We start from the raw sequence: 14,267 nt of genomic DNA on the forward strand, positions 1-14,267 counted from the left end.
TTGGAAGCTGTAATGATCCTAAAACAAAAAGCCCTATATTAGCCTAGCATTCCACCTTAGCACTGCTTCTCATACTTATGACGCCTTTTCCTTTTGTTTTTCCTCCAAGAAGCAGACTTCAGGAAAAAGAATCAGAACACGTACGTTCAAAGTAGGCGTCCAGACAACTTCGTACAAAGGAGCAGCATTTTCTGCCAGCTGGACTCGCACGCGCTGCACGAAACAGCTGTTGCGTTTTAGGGGCGACAGGATGATCACGTTTCGCTTTCTGGGAACACTTTTCCTTCTTGCAGCTTTTCAATGGATCCGCCGACACCGAGTCAATGTAAGGATGACTTGCTTGGCACAAGCCCTTGATCTCGCTCCACATATGCAATCTCCTGATAGTATTCGCGAATGTAATGCAGCACAAAACCCTGCCACACGAGAACCAAGGAAGGCTAACTAGCTTATCTTCGAGACTAGGCGTGAGTCGGCTGTTCTGATTAGGAGCTTTGTGCGTGACGAGTTTGCTGAGCAACTACCTGACCGATGGTGTTGCCCAGCGTGTGATAAGAAAGTAGCAATGTGATTGCAGGCTGGGTGACACCAAACATGCGCCGCTGGAAGACTGGGCTACCAAAATAACATTAATGCTTATCTTGGAACAGCAGTATTCGCGGTACTCGAGTGGACAGAACTACGTTTTCTAACAGAAAGTGCGTTCATGCATTTTATTACGTATGAGAAAACCTAAATTTGAGCAGTGCAGTCGTGGAGATAGTGAAATACAAGCGCAGAGCATCATGTTCCTTCAAGGATAGTAATGTATGTTTGGGCCGCTCACATCTCAATGCGCCCATTATTAACTAACGATGTCTCCCTGCAGAAAAAAAATAAACATGGATTCACTTTTCACAACGGCACATCGCAAGTGCTCTTTGGTAAAATCCGGCGGCATTCATGCGAAAAAACTGCTTATGATCGCTGCACTCACGACTGCTTAAACCTGGCGATGATTCGCATCATATTTCATTCCTAGGCGTGGCGAGGCCATAAAGGTCCCACTCATTCCTAGAAAAGGAACGCCCAACGTGTTGCACTGAGGGCAATGAACACACACCGGTATAACTCTCATTTTCTCGGCACATTTACATCCCTCAAAACATTCCCTTAGACCAAAACATCTCAAGCACATACCCTAAAACTAATCTTGTAAAAGAAAACTTTCCAAGCATATAGATCCAAAGCAGTTGGTTCTACAAAACAACACCTGCTGATGTAAATCCTTGCACTCTCTTTCTGTAAGCTGGCGGAAACCACAGTAAGTTGCGCGTGCCCGTAATAAGACGCGAAGTTTGCAGTCCTCACCTTACGCTTCCTGAAAGATCAATGAACCTCCAATGACTACGCAAAGCACATCGATGTGGCTATGAAGTTCATAAGTGTGCAATACACAACTAAAGGTAATCACGATTATTTTATCTAAATCCGCTCGGAATTGCTTCTCACAATATGATAGCTTCTGCCTAAAATTTGTGTGCGATTAGTTTCCTTTCAAATAAATTTTGTTGGATCTCTCGGTAAATGGAAAGTGTCTATATGGCTCGCCCTGGAACAATACTGTCATTCAGTGCTTTTCAAAAGGTTGCTTTCGTTAGTAGATTTCTCAGTTCATTATTTTCTAACATTATTTGGAGAGTAAATCTTTTACTTCCTAAATCCAATTAGACCATTTTACGTTCTTTACAAAATAGCTATGCCAGCCTTCAATTTAAGGCACTTCCCCTTATCACAAAATCCATACTCTTTCTTGTAAGCAATGAAGCAAGCAACCCTTGTGTTTATAAGTGAAAACAATCTTGCTGAAGACAGAATCCTAACATTAAACACATAATCGCACGAACACCGAACCATCGGTGTAGAAAAATATAAAGTACTTCGACAACTGATTGTGAAAACAATCTCGCTGAAGACAGAATCCTAACATTAAACACATAATCGCTCGAACACCGAACCATCGGTGTAGAAAAATATAAAGTACTTCGACAACTGATTGGAACTAGCTTTATTCGAAAATAGTGTTCGATACATCTAAAACATTTATTCATGCACAGATCCCCCTTAGCAAGAATTTTGAAAAGAAGTCCAAGACAGATAGGAGGGAGAGAACCCCTGTGTTTAAGAGCCATAGAATAAGCAGTAAAAATATCCTGTGCATGGAGCTCCGGGGGAGGGGGGGGGGGGGGGGGGGGTTACTTGATCTGATGTAGTCAGCACTGGTAATTCTGGCGCCCTCGAGACTTCCTTCTTACCCACTTCACCTTACCTGAACTGAAAATCTTTTGATACTGCAACAGGCGAACACAACTACAGAAGCAGACGTTCTTTGGACAGAACAGCGTGAGTGCACTCCAACCATTGCATTCTTTTATTGCTGATAGCGAATTCTTTCTAATCAGGCACTTTATTTTTGCATCCCCCAGCATGTGGACAGGTTCAGTTCGAACCTCGCATTATCAACGGTCTCCGGGCACCTGAAAACCGGTACCCATGGATCGTAAGTGTGGAACAAGCACAGAACCAAATTGTTTCCGCAATGCCTACTTTTTTGTAGCATTAAACGCTGGCTATCCTCCGCGGTGGCTCAGTGCCCAAGCAGCACAGGTCATCGGCCCAATATTGCAACAGGATAGTTCCATCCCGATCCTTTGTAGGGCCAGCTTTGCCAATACAGTTCCAATGTTGGGCCAATTACTTGTGCTGTTTGGGTGGTTAGAGAGTTCGGCTACCGAGCCTGAGTTCCCAACTTGGAACCCGGTCGCGGCGGCCGCGTTTCGATGGAAGCGAAATGCACAAGGCACCCGCATGCTAAGTGATGTCAGTGTACGTTACAGATCCCCAGGTGGTCGAAATTATTCCGGAGCCCTCCACTACGGCACCTCTTTCTTCTTTTCTTATTTCACTCCCACTTTCCTCCCTTTCCTTACAGCTCAGTTAGGGTGTCCATCGAGATGCGAGACAATTACTGCGCCATTTCTCACAAAAATAAAAGTTTTCAACGTTGGCTGCTCGCACCACCTAACTCTACTTAAATTCTCACATCCATGTGAATTGGCATAGTTACTTCGGACGTTCCACGTCGGGTACAATATCCACTCAGGACGGGAGTGCTACAAGCTATCAAGCTAGTTCTCAGCCTTTTCTCTGCAAATTTCTGATTATGTTATAAAGAGAGAAAGCTTTGTTGTTTCTCGTTCTTGTTTCTTGAATTCTGACATGCAAAGGCAACGGATTTACTTCTACAGCGCGTGTTAGTAGACAGCATTAGAGCAATTTCAACCTCTGCTGTTTTAACGCGTTAGGAATATAAAGTCCAAACGAACGAAAACCCGGTGTCTGTCCTTCTTTCGGTGTACAGCCTCCGAGGAAACAGAAAAATTGCTAGACGCTTCGGCTTCGTCCTTTCGGAGTGGAACGCGGCAGCATGTTGCAGTGCTGCATGGTATTACGCAAGAACGCACCAGTACACGAGGACACTTCACGAAGTCTAAGACCACTACGCATTCACGAGGTACACTTTCATTGCGTTCGAGCGAACGTACCTTCATAGCGTGTTCTGTGCGTGCTGGCTTCTTAATCTCAAAGGCCCCGGCTCGATTCCCCTGTATCTACTTAAAACTTTTATTTCGAGGTTATCATGTTACACCAGCTTTTCTACGACACGAGCTCGTTAACGTTGTCGCATTAAAGGGTTTGTGGTTTATGTGGGTTTAACGCCCCAAAGTGATCAAGCTATGAGGCACGCCGTAGTGAAGGGCGCCTGGAACTTTCGACCACCTGGGGTTCTTTAACGTGCACTGACATCGCGCAGTACATGGGCCTTTTGTCATTTCGCATCTATCGAAATGCAACCGTCGCGGCCGGAATCAAACCCGCATTTTTGGGGTAAGCAGCCGAACACTATACCCACTGAGCCACCACGGCGCGTTAAAAGCAAGAAAAACTTGCACACTCATGGCCTCCAGTGTGATTCGACCTTCGGCACCAGCGAAAAGTCAGCGTCGCTAGCCGCTGCTTTAGAGCGCTTGGCCACCACCGCAGCCTTCATCCTCAAATCTTCAACTGCCTGCCTCCCACGAAATAGTTTGTACATATTACTTCTCCCCCTATCCTCTATTCCTGTCCCCTCACCTCTTTCATTTCATTTCTCCATTCTGCCTGCTATCCTTTATTTCCGCTGCTCCAGCTCAGGTGCTTCAGTATCGATGGCAGATGCCGGGGCTAGCAAAAATCTTTTCCTTCCTTTTTGCTAATATTCTTAATAAAACCACTACCACCACCACCTGCCTCCCACGCGCTGTTTTGGCGGCAGTCCTCCTCATTAACTTTCAACTGTGCATGGCACAGTCAAGATGCAAGAACACGTGGGCGCTGCCATGTAAGAGCCCAAGATCGAACGCGTGGATCGAACGCAGGAGAACGCGAGCACATGGGCGAGTATGCCAAAGTGCAAATGCGCGGCCACTGAGATGCATACGCTTAATGGCAGCTCATCAAAGACTTGATAAAACCGGCCATCTCATTCGAACAAACTGCGGACAGCATCCCTAATGATTTCAAAGAATCAGAAAAGACGCCAAAAAAAAACCTTTCTCTCCGCGTGTTAAACTGCCAGCCTCTAGAGCCGTGGCACTATGTGCAAAGCTGCACAGAGACGGCGCCACCAATCTGTGGCGCAAGCGATAGTTTCTGTCATTGCATAAAGGGGGCAGCACCAACCAGTGAGCTCACAAAATCGGAGCCCGTATGCTAAAGCATTTCCGTCCGCATCAACCACATTGATGACCCGTGGGATTTTTTCGCCATCGTCGGCCTAACTACGACCACAGGAAGACACGATCGTTTCCTGTCTCCTTCGAATTGAAACGGTCATTCGGCTGAGACCACCTTATCCACGAAGTCTTCCTAATCTCATCCGCCCAACTGACTGTCTTCCAACCCCTGTTATTCTTGGCTCTTCAGGAATCTATTCCGGAAGTGCTCTTAACGACAATCGGTTACCCTATCCTGCTTTCGCATTACATCTCCTGTCCATGCAAAAATCTTTCTGATTTCGACTGGGATGTCATTAACTCGCGTTTGTTCCCTGACCAACTTGATCACTTCTGTTTCTTGGCACTACACCTATATTTGTCCTTTCCATAGCTGGTTGAGCTGTCCTCAACTTAGTATCGCCCTTTCCTCAGGCTCTCAATTTAAGCCCAGCAGGTGAGTACTGGTTAGATAAAACTGCTCTGTACTTTCTACATCAGATATATTGGTAAGATACTATTCTTCACCCGACAGCGCCTACCAAGTGTACTCCGCTTTATTGTTATTTGCCTTGTTATTCCACCCTCGTGGCCCCTGGTCACCGGTAACTACCTGCCCCACGTATATGCATTCCTTCCGCACTTCCAAAGTTCGCACTTCCCTTTCTCAAACTTCTCTTCTCTTCCGAGAATGTTGAATGTTAGTTTATTTTTGCGCATTGATTTTTAGTCTTGTGGCGCGTTGACAGTTTGGCAGAGATCGTGGCAGAGATCGTGACCGTGGCAGAGATCACGCCGAAACACCCAGCGGAAAGCCCGATTGGTACAGGACTGATTTCTACCACCGGAAAAAAAAATCCGCTGATTCTCATCGGCCACTACCACAGCTAGTAGGAAGTTGCACACCCTCGGTGACAAATATGGCGGCGTCCTTCGATGTAGCACGCCCCTCTTTGGACTGGATTCGTCGTTGTTACAGCCTTTTTCAGCGCGTTCACTAGCAATAAATGGGGCACCAGTCTTTCGCTTCGTCTCATCTCGCCTATTAGAAAGCGTAAGAGTGATAATATTGCTTTTTTATTTCTAGTGAGAATTCTGTCCTTTTAGGCTTAAGAGGAGCGTCGGTTTGTTGACAACAATTGTGTCCCTCTTAACAATCAGATGGCGCCACTAGGCAAAACTTATCGTTGCGTCTCTGTTTTAAAAATGAGAACGAAACTGTGTAACGTCCGGCAAAATAGCTTACGGTTATGGTAGGCAGACAGCGTCTATTAACCTCTTACCATGTTTGTCTACGCCGTCAGCAGACGACGAGCGACTACATAGCGGTCCGCACGTGTGAACGTGGCAGCATTTAGAGGTCCATGGATTTCGCTCGCTCTCGCCGCCAAATGCCCAAGTGTGAACAGGCCTTTGCCGTTATAAATTCTACTCTGCACTTTTACGGTCGGTGAGGGAGAGGGAAAGGAGGAGGGTGGGAGGCGAAGGGTGGTTTAATGTCTTGGGCGTGGTGGGTGGCTGGTTGGAAAGCCATCGCAGCACAAGGATTGGTCAAGCGCCCCGCTTCTTTCTTTGCTGTCAGGCCACGCGTAAAACACCAACTTGATGGGGCAGTTGAGCCGCCCGCCGGAGCGGACGTGCCTAATGGTGCATTCGACTGGTCGCTCTTGTGATCCGGTTAGATTTGGCAGAGTGGGAGCTGCTCTTGCTCGGAGTGCATAGTGAGACTAGTCAGGCCAAATTGTCAGCGAGTTTTTAGAGCGGAAGCGCAGGAAGCAGGAGGAGGACGTAACTTCCGGAACCACGACGCGGCACCGCTGCCGGTGTCAACATAGCCGCACGTGGTTGCACGCAGTCGGCATCGCGGTCGCCGCTTAGCCTGTATCGATCGCTATCCCGGTTCTCTGTCCCACGGGGCGCTCATTTCGCGAACATCGCCTTTTAGATAGCACTGTCGCCCTCGTCTGAGCTGCTGCTGGAATCGCTGTTGTCATGTGGCAGCAACACAGACAACTCTTGGGCCTTTTGCCTCACGAAGTGCGGCACCCTCAAAACACAACCGAGCAAAGACGCTACAACTGTGTGACTGCGTCAAAGGCCTACACTTGCTTCTGCCTTTGCGTAGGATACGCCGAAGCCCGAGGCCTCGCACCGATTTCTAGATGTGGCGGAAGTGGCTCAGTCACGCGACCTCATCTCGAAGCCGCTCGGCCACACCGAGTTTTTTTCTCGGAGTGCGTCAGAGCACTCTGTGCTGGAGGCGAGTACTCTGAAAGCACTAGCCGAATGTAATCAAAGCGGCCGGTTTCGACCAGCCGAATGTGCGGTCGCCTCTCAGAGCGCTCTAGAACGATCTAAAGCGACCAGTCGAAGACACCATATCGCCATAAGCCAGAGCCGGCCTGCGTATACCCACGGCGCGAGCTCCGACGATGCGATCTGTCGCTGCCAAATATTCGGTGCTCGCGCTAAGCGTGGCGCCATGCGCCACGCTTTAATGAACAGAGAACTAATTAAACTGGGAACTGGCCAGCAATCTAATTACAGAAAAATTATTGGTGTCAAGTTAAGAACAAGAAGGAAAGAAAATGAGAAGGCCTAGTAATTTGCGGGGTAATGTGCTCATAAGTAGATACTGGAGAGATCATTCAGGTTCATTCTGAGGCACACAGCGCGAAAGCCACGCGAACAAACACAAAATTTGTAGCTAGCTAATGCTGTATTTTCCGGACTATAGTCCGCGGATTGTACATGTTTAAAAGCTTAAAGGGACCCAAAAAGGGGGTCTCAATAAAGGTGCGATATGTCTGCTATGTTAAAAGAAGTCGGTTCATAATTATCCCCCAGCAAAAACTATTTCAATGCGTTTTGTGGAAGCTGAGGTATATGCAGACAAAATTTGAACTTCCGCGACTTCGCGCATTTCTCTCTCCCACACGCCAAAACGGCGGCGCTCCTCCGGCGGCCCCACTCATTCGGCCCCTCCCCTACCTCCGCCGGCTGCGGCGCACGCGGAGTGGCCGCGGCCGCGGCAGCGCGGGACGTCTGAAAAAATTTGGCGCTGTGAACCAATGATAACCCCCGGCTGCTGACGTCATTTGCAAGACGTGACGTCATCTGCCAGGTTTTCATGCGAAAGCCCGGCACCACGCGTCGCCGCGAGGTGCGAAAGCGGGAATTTTTAAAATGTATTGTAAATTTCCCGCCCGCTTCTGAGGTCTCGTACGTGGCATGGACACTCGATAGCCTGTATTCTACACAGTGCAAACATTTTAAACCCAAGCTCAAACAGCCCTTTCTGTGGCCCTTTAAATTTCGCTTGGTGCGGACTACATGGGGGTGCGGACTCTCCATGGTTCAAGTTTTTCAGATCGCTTGGCCTAGCAGATTAAGGCTAGCGTGGGTGCCGAAGTAAAAAAAGCGGCATCTTACTGCCAGTGCCACGTTTAGCTGTGCAAAACTGTATAGATAAATAACCTCTGATATGCATTCACCTTCGATATGCAATGAAAAACTGCTGGCGGGTTTTACAGTGGCTAGTTTTCGTTGCTTGACTTCGTGAGCGCACGCGAAGACAGCTTGATTAATGACGCCATATGCGTCGTAGTCCTTCTTGAAGAAAAGTTGCGATGGCTGCACAAAGAGAAAGAGCGTTTCGAGCAGGATTCAATCTTTGAACTGGAGAATACGCAAGCGGTACATAAGCACCGAGCAGGGGAGAAAGAATTTGACGTTGATGAAAAAAGTGCACGGTTGTGGGCTCGTACCAGAAAGGTATTAAGAAAATCTGCACTGCATCTGTGAAACATAGCGGATAGTCAAAAACTTATTTTCAGCCGAAATTTGTATCTGCGGACTGTACACGGGATGCGGACTATAGTCGGAAAATACGCTATACACCGCGGACACCTGTATGAGGGAAAAAGGAATTGGTTGCTGAGATTTCTTACATTTTTTTTCGTGGTTACCCACATAGTTAGACTGGATTGCGCAAGCCGTAGCATGCAATCTCGGGCGCTTCAGGTCAGTACGAAATGTTGTATTTTAGGCGTCTGGGAAATACCGAACGTATATGTTTGCAATCAACACCCCCCAAAATGCGGTCGCAAAGCTCCGAGTTACCTGCAACATATTGTATACACTATTCAAATCGACTTTGCCACAAATACCCCAACAAACATTTCCGCGTTTAGAGACCAAAAGCGTCACATACGCGTTCATGAGGGCGGGCCGCTGCGCTTCTGTGCCGCTTAGTTCAGGTGAAACGATTTGGCGCTCGTTGTGCGCGCAGTCGTACACTGCATCGCCAGGCTGAAGCGAAATTTTGATCCGTGCCTTTCTTATAGAAGATTTCCTTTTGCGCTCTAAACATGAATACGTCTGCATTAGAGCAAGAAGGGAGTAAGCTGTAATCTAGAGCACTCTTTTCCATGAATGGGAGTGCGCTAGAGGACAGCTCACTGCCTTTTTCACTCCTTTCGGTTTAGGATGGATGTACACTACTCTTGGGAAAGAACCCATTCTAAAAAGGGTCCAGATACGAAAGAATTGCGATGCAGCTGACGGTCGCAGTATTCGGGCATGGCTACAGCCCAGTGGCGGTTGTGAGAGGAAAGCACCTTCTGCCTTCCCCCCTTGGCAGGAAATTTCGACGAAGGAAACATACAAAACACCGTTTTTCGGTGCAGAAATTACAAAAAAATGCGTAGTCAAACCGTTATGTCCACCGCACCTTCTTGACTGCCTCATTCAAGAATATTCCATACACCAAATTCTGGCTCTACCGCGTCGACATACCCGAAAATTGATAAAAATCGATATCTCTGCATATCTCCCTTGGGCAGGCTTGGATTTTTTTCCTGTTAATCTTTTTTCTTTTTCTATCGTCCAATGCAGTACCCTTTGGTTTTCTATGGCAGTCTTGACTGCTTGATGGGAGCGATGTAAACAATTTCAAAAATAGTACCTCACAGTTTTCTAATTTTGAAAATTTTTGTCCAAGAATGATGCGCCTATGACCTCAGATATGTTTATTTATTTATTTCTTTACTTATTTATTCATTTATTTATTTATTTTTACTTCACAGGCCCGCAAAGGGACATTACATGAGGCCTGGGCTCACAAATGTATTAAGTGATTAGGTCTTCGATTGATGCCATGAAGCGCTCAGGGGTGTGAAGTAGAACAGTTTCTATTGCCAAGTTGTTCCGCTCTCTGGCAGTCCGGCGGCTAAAGAAATACTTGAAATAGGCAGAGGTCGATGCTCGAGGAGGATGCACTACTTTCGTGCGGCTAATACGGCCTAAATGACGTTGGCCTGGGGTGATGGTGATAGGGCTCAGGGGTGAATGATAGAATTCGGGATAAACGCAAAACCTTGTAATCTTTCGGCACGGTTCAAGGAAAAGGAGGTTAACTCTAGATTTTAGCGATGTGACGCTGGTATGTTAATAATATTCTGAATATATGAAACGCACCGCGAAATTCTGGATGGATTCCAGGACTTTGGTAAGGTTGATTTTATGAGGGTCGCAGACAGCAGATGCATGTTCAAGTTTTCGCATGAGTTAAGTTAAATAGGCGGTTAGTTTTACTGAGGGCGGAGTAAGCCCTCAGGATATGATATGATATGACAATCACGAGGCGAAATCTTGACAATGTGGTAATGAAAGCCAGATGAAACAGCTTTATATGACCACTCTATCACATTGCAGAAACAGCATCTGTTTGTTGTCGCCAGAAGTTTCCGGGTTTAGAATTTGCTCAATAAATTTGTTTGGTGCGCAAATGACTTGCACGCAACCTCGCTCGAAAGACGTCATAATCAGTCTGAGCTTGCGCATGTGCCATAAAGCTCCACTGCCGCCGCTGCTCGCATCTCATTAGACTAGACAGACAGTCGCGCTTCTAGCGGAATCTTCTGTCCCTGCCTCGAACTTTTGGCGAATCTTCATGACAAAAAGTTTGTCCACAACGTCTGAGCTGCGTGCTGTGAGCGTGTAGCGATAACGCCTGGTTTGAAACGCCCTGGATGTGGATATGCGCTGCTACATTCGTGGGACTGCATCGCCTTCCCTTTCTTTTCTTCGCGTGGCAAAGCTGGCAGCCGCTCATTAAGTCAGGAGTTTGCAGCTCAGGCGTTCTAGAAAAGTGTTTTGCCCTTTGCGCATGACGCAAACAAACAAAATCTCTTCTTAGGCGATGGTTTTGAGTTGAAGTAAGCCTAACCATTTCATAATAATTTTCATATGCCAGTATGCGAAAGGAATATATTCTAATTATCTCAAGGTACCCAATACGTATAATGTAAAAAGTTTGAGGATTGCAGAACGCGGCATTATAAAAGCGCGAAGTTTGTTTTCTAGGCGCCAGTGTTTCCTCATTTGGTTATCTTGTGGATTGTATGCATTTTCACTATGCCTGTGCACCTTTCCAGACCAGATTCACCACTTCGCCACATTATATCTGCACGAACGGAAATCTCTAAAATCAGGTTGTTCACAGCCTTCCACTCCAAACATAAATTGTCAATCGTGCCCCCACAGGCGGCCGTACTGCGATGGGTCAACCATTCACAATAATAGAACTAAACACGGCTATCGCTGAGTCAAACAAGAGAAAGTCTCCGGGTAATAAGGTGAGCTATGAAGCTCTTGCAAAGTTACCTCATAGCTGCCGACTTCGCCTGCTAGAATATGACAAATCTTCCTGGCTTTCTGGTGAAGTGCCTGCGGAGTGGAAGCTGGCTAAAATTATTCCCATCTTGAGACCTACAGAGTAGAGTCATCTTTCCGGCCCACAGCCCTACTGAGTTGTGTAGGTAAACTTATGAAGCGTACGATCCACAAGCGCATAACATGATTTCTCGAGAGCCGATATTGGCACCCCCAAGAAATGAAGGGGTTTCGTCAGCAGAGGCCTGCTATTGGCAATGTCATTGCCTTTGTCACATCACTTGAAGAAGACCTACTTGCTGGCCGCATCCCAATCGCTGTGTATCGCGACGTCAAGGTTGCTTTTGATACTTTTTTTCACCACGCTATTCCCGCAGCCTTGGGCAGTCTTGAACTTGGAGGCAAGCTGTACAAGTGGACGGAGAACAATTTAAAAGAGCAAAAAAATTTTATGGGTACCCAAGACGTCCCAACATTGTCTCACGCAGTAGAGAAGGGCGTACCACAGGTTGCTGTGCTCAGCCTCCTTTGTTCTATATCACACAAAAAAAATAACACGGAACCTGCCACAAGCAGTGCACATCATGCTTTATGCAGATGATTTCTGCATCTGGAGGGAATTGAGATCATACCATGTCACGCAGCGACGTCTTCAGAAAGCAGTACTAAACATCTCCACCTACTTGGAACTTGGCACCCCAAGGACTTCATCTTCCCCCGGAAAAAAGTGTTGCCATGGCATTAACCGGGGAATAAATGGCCAAATATCCGCTCCTTCTTTATCAGAAGCCGCTGCCCTGTGTACGGACCCAACGATTCATCGGCACTGTCATCGACCAAAACCTCTCTTGGACTCCCCATGTTAAAAAACTCCGTGCGTAAATAGCAGCAGCATCAGAAATATTCAAATCTATGGCAGGAACACGCTTGGGCTGCAAGTGTCGCTCTATGGTTCTCCTTCACGAGGCCTATGTTGATGGTCTCTTGTGATATAGCTTACCAATTTTGCAGAATATGTCTCCAGCAAATAAGAGGACGCTGCAGGCAGCGCGGAACACCTGCCTGCGCATCTGTCTCGGCCTCCCGAACAGCTCCTGCACCTCTGGAACAGTTACGGAAGCAAGATGTCTAGCGCTCAAAGTCATCGCCGCAGTGGTAATGTTTTGAGCCCATCTATGTCGCATACTTCAAGGAAATAAACACTTCCTGCACCAAGTCCATATACCCCACCGCAATTCCGGCTTTGGTCAAGCTCTGCAGCTACTGCACCTTCCTGTCATCAGTCAGCCATGTAAACTACTGGCTCCAAAATTTCCTCTTTGGACACCCTCACTTCTTGAAATCAAGCCGTTGACACCGGTACCGGGCGTCGCCGCGAAGAACGGCGTGCCACAGGCTGCGCTGCTACAAGCTGCTCCGATCTACTTAGCTGAGTAGTATTCGCAAGACACACACATATTTACTGATGGCTTAACTTCTCACCACTCCTCATCATGCGGCCTTTATGTTCTCTCATCAGGCCAAATGCTTTCATAGCGCCTACAGCGTAGGACATCATCCACCACACCAGAGTTATACGTACGAAAACATGCTGCCTCCTATGTCTTTCGCCATAAGCCGAGGCGCTGGGTAATCTTCACGGACTCACAAGCAACGCTGCAAATCTTCTGTAACCTACTGAAGAGAACAAATCACCAGCCACTTTCTCATGGCATTGGATAACTGCACCTCTTGGCTGTTGCTGAAGGTCACTGTATATTTTTTTTAATGGATATCAGGTTACTGCGGCATCCTGGCGAACGAGAATGCATACGAAGCGGCCCGCAAAGGTCTACGGCTCGTAACTATAAGCGCATCCTTTTCACAAAATCAGATGCGTCTCAACTTGCCAATTGATATTCCCGGGTGTAAAAGAACCGCCTCTGGAACATGCCAAGTCATCTAAACCCCTTTCTCCATTCCATCGGCCCACAGCTCAAATGAAGACTACTAGTCGGGCTTCCGCGTCATCTACAAACAATTTATCATCGTCTCCGTCTTAATGTTGCATTTACAAACAGTCTACGATACCGTTTCAAGTAGGCAGACAGTCCGTATTGGGAGAACTGTGGCTCAATTCTGATTGTACTTCATATCCTCTTCGAATGTCGAGCTTATGCCAACAAACGTGCGAACTATGAACAATGCATGCTGTCCGTCACCCAAGTGCCCTTCACAGTGGACTCTGTATTAGGTCATATAGGCTGCTACAGACAACAGCGACATGCAATTATATTTTTATTTTACTATTTAGAAGCTATTGGCATTTTAGACAAACTCTAAATTGCCCGAACATTTGATCACTCCGCTGTACATGCACAGAACTTGACTTCGGTCTCATTCAATGAAGCCATCGTGCAGTGAACTAATGCGTTCCAAACTTTTTCAATGGCTTTACTGTTTTCTGGCACCCTTCTTCCATCTTTATTCCCCAATTCTCACCGCTACGCAGAGTAGCATGTCAGCGAATATTCACGCCGGCTAAAATTCCTATTTTTTATTGAAGAGCTCTCTCTCTCTCTCTCTAGGCACCTCTCAGTGGTGAAATCTCTTAGTGATACTAGCAGTAAATTCTGATTCGGAACATTTTTTGGACCACTTGAAGATGCAATTTGAAGTAATCTGGAACAGTGGAAAGCCGATTTAGAAGCACTGCGGAGAACTAAAATTTCGCATTTCTCGCCCTTTGGACCCACGAAACATAGATTCATAAGCATTCAAAAGCCCGTAGGTTTCAGTTGCCTGAGGTGTTAGCCCTAC

General features: G+C 46.9%; 1 protein-coding gene across 1 annotated transcript in view; it reads left to right on the forward strand.

The window, feature by feature from the left end:
* Window positions 1-243: 243 nt before the first annotated feature.
* The window catches only part of LOC144094891 (serine protease 33-like), a 59,718-nt gene continuing 45,694 nt past the window's right edge, over window positions 244-14,267 (forward strand). The window contains exons 1-3 of the mRNA XM_077628759.1: window positions 244-325; window positions 2,340-2,382; window positions 2,466-2,539. Coding sequence (XP_077484885.1) covers window positions 251-325; window positions 2,340-2,382; window positions 2,466-2,539 — 192 coding nt within the window. The 5' untranslated portion in view covers window positions 244-250. The remainder of the gene's footprint in view (window positions 326-2,339; window positions 2,383-2,465; window positions 2,540-14,267) is intronic.

Source organism: Amblyomma americanum, chromosome 6 (assembly GCF_052857255.1).
Source record: "Amblyomma americanum isolate KBUSLIRL-KWMA chromosome 6, ASM5285725v1, whole genome shotgun sequence".
Classification (NCBI taxonomy): domain Eukaryota; kingdom Metazoa; phylum Arthropoda; class Arachnida; order Ixodida; family Ixodidae; genus Amblyomma; species Amblyomma americanum.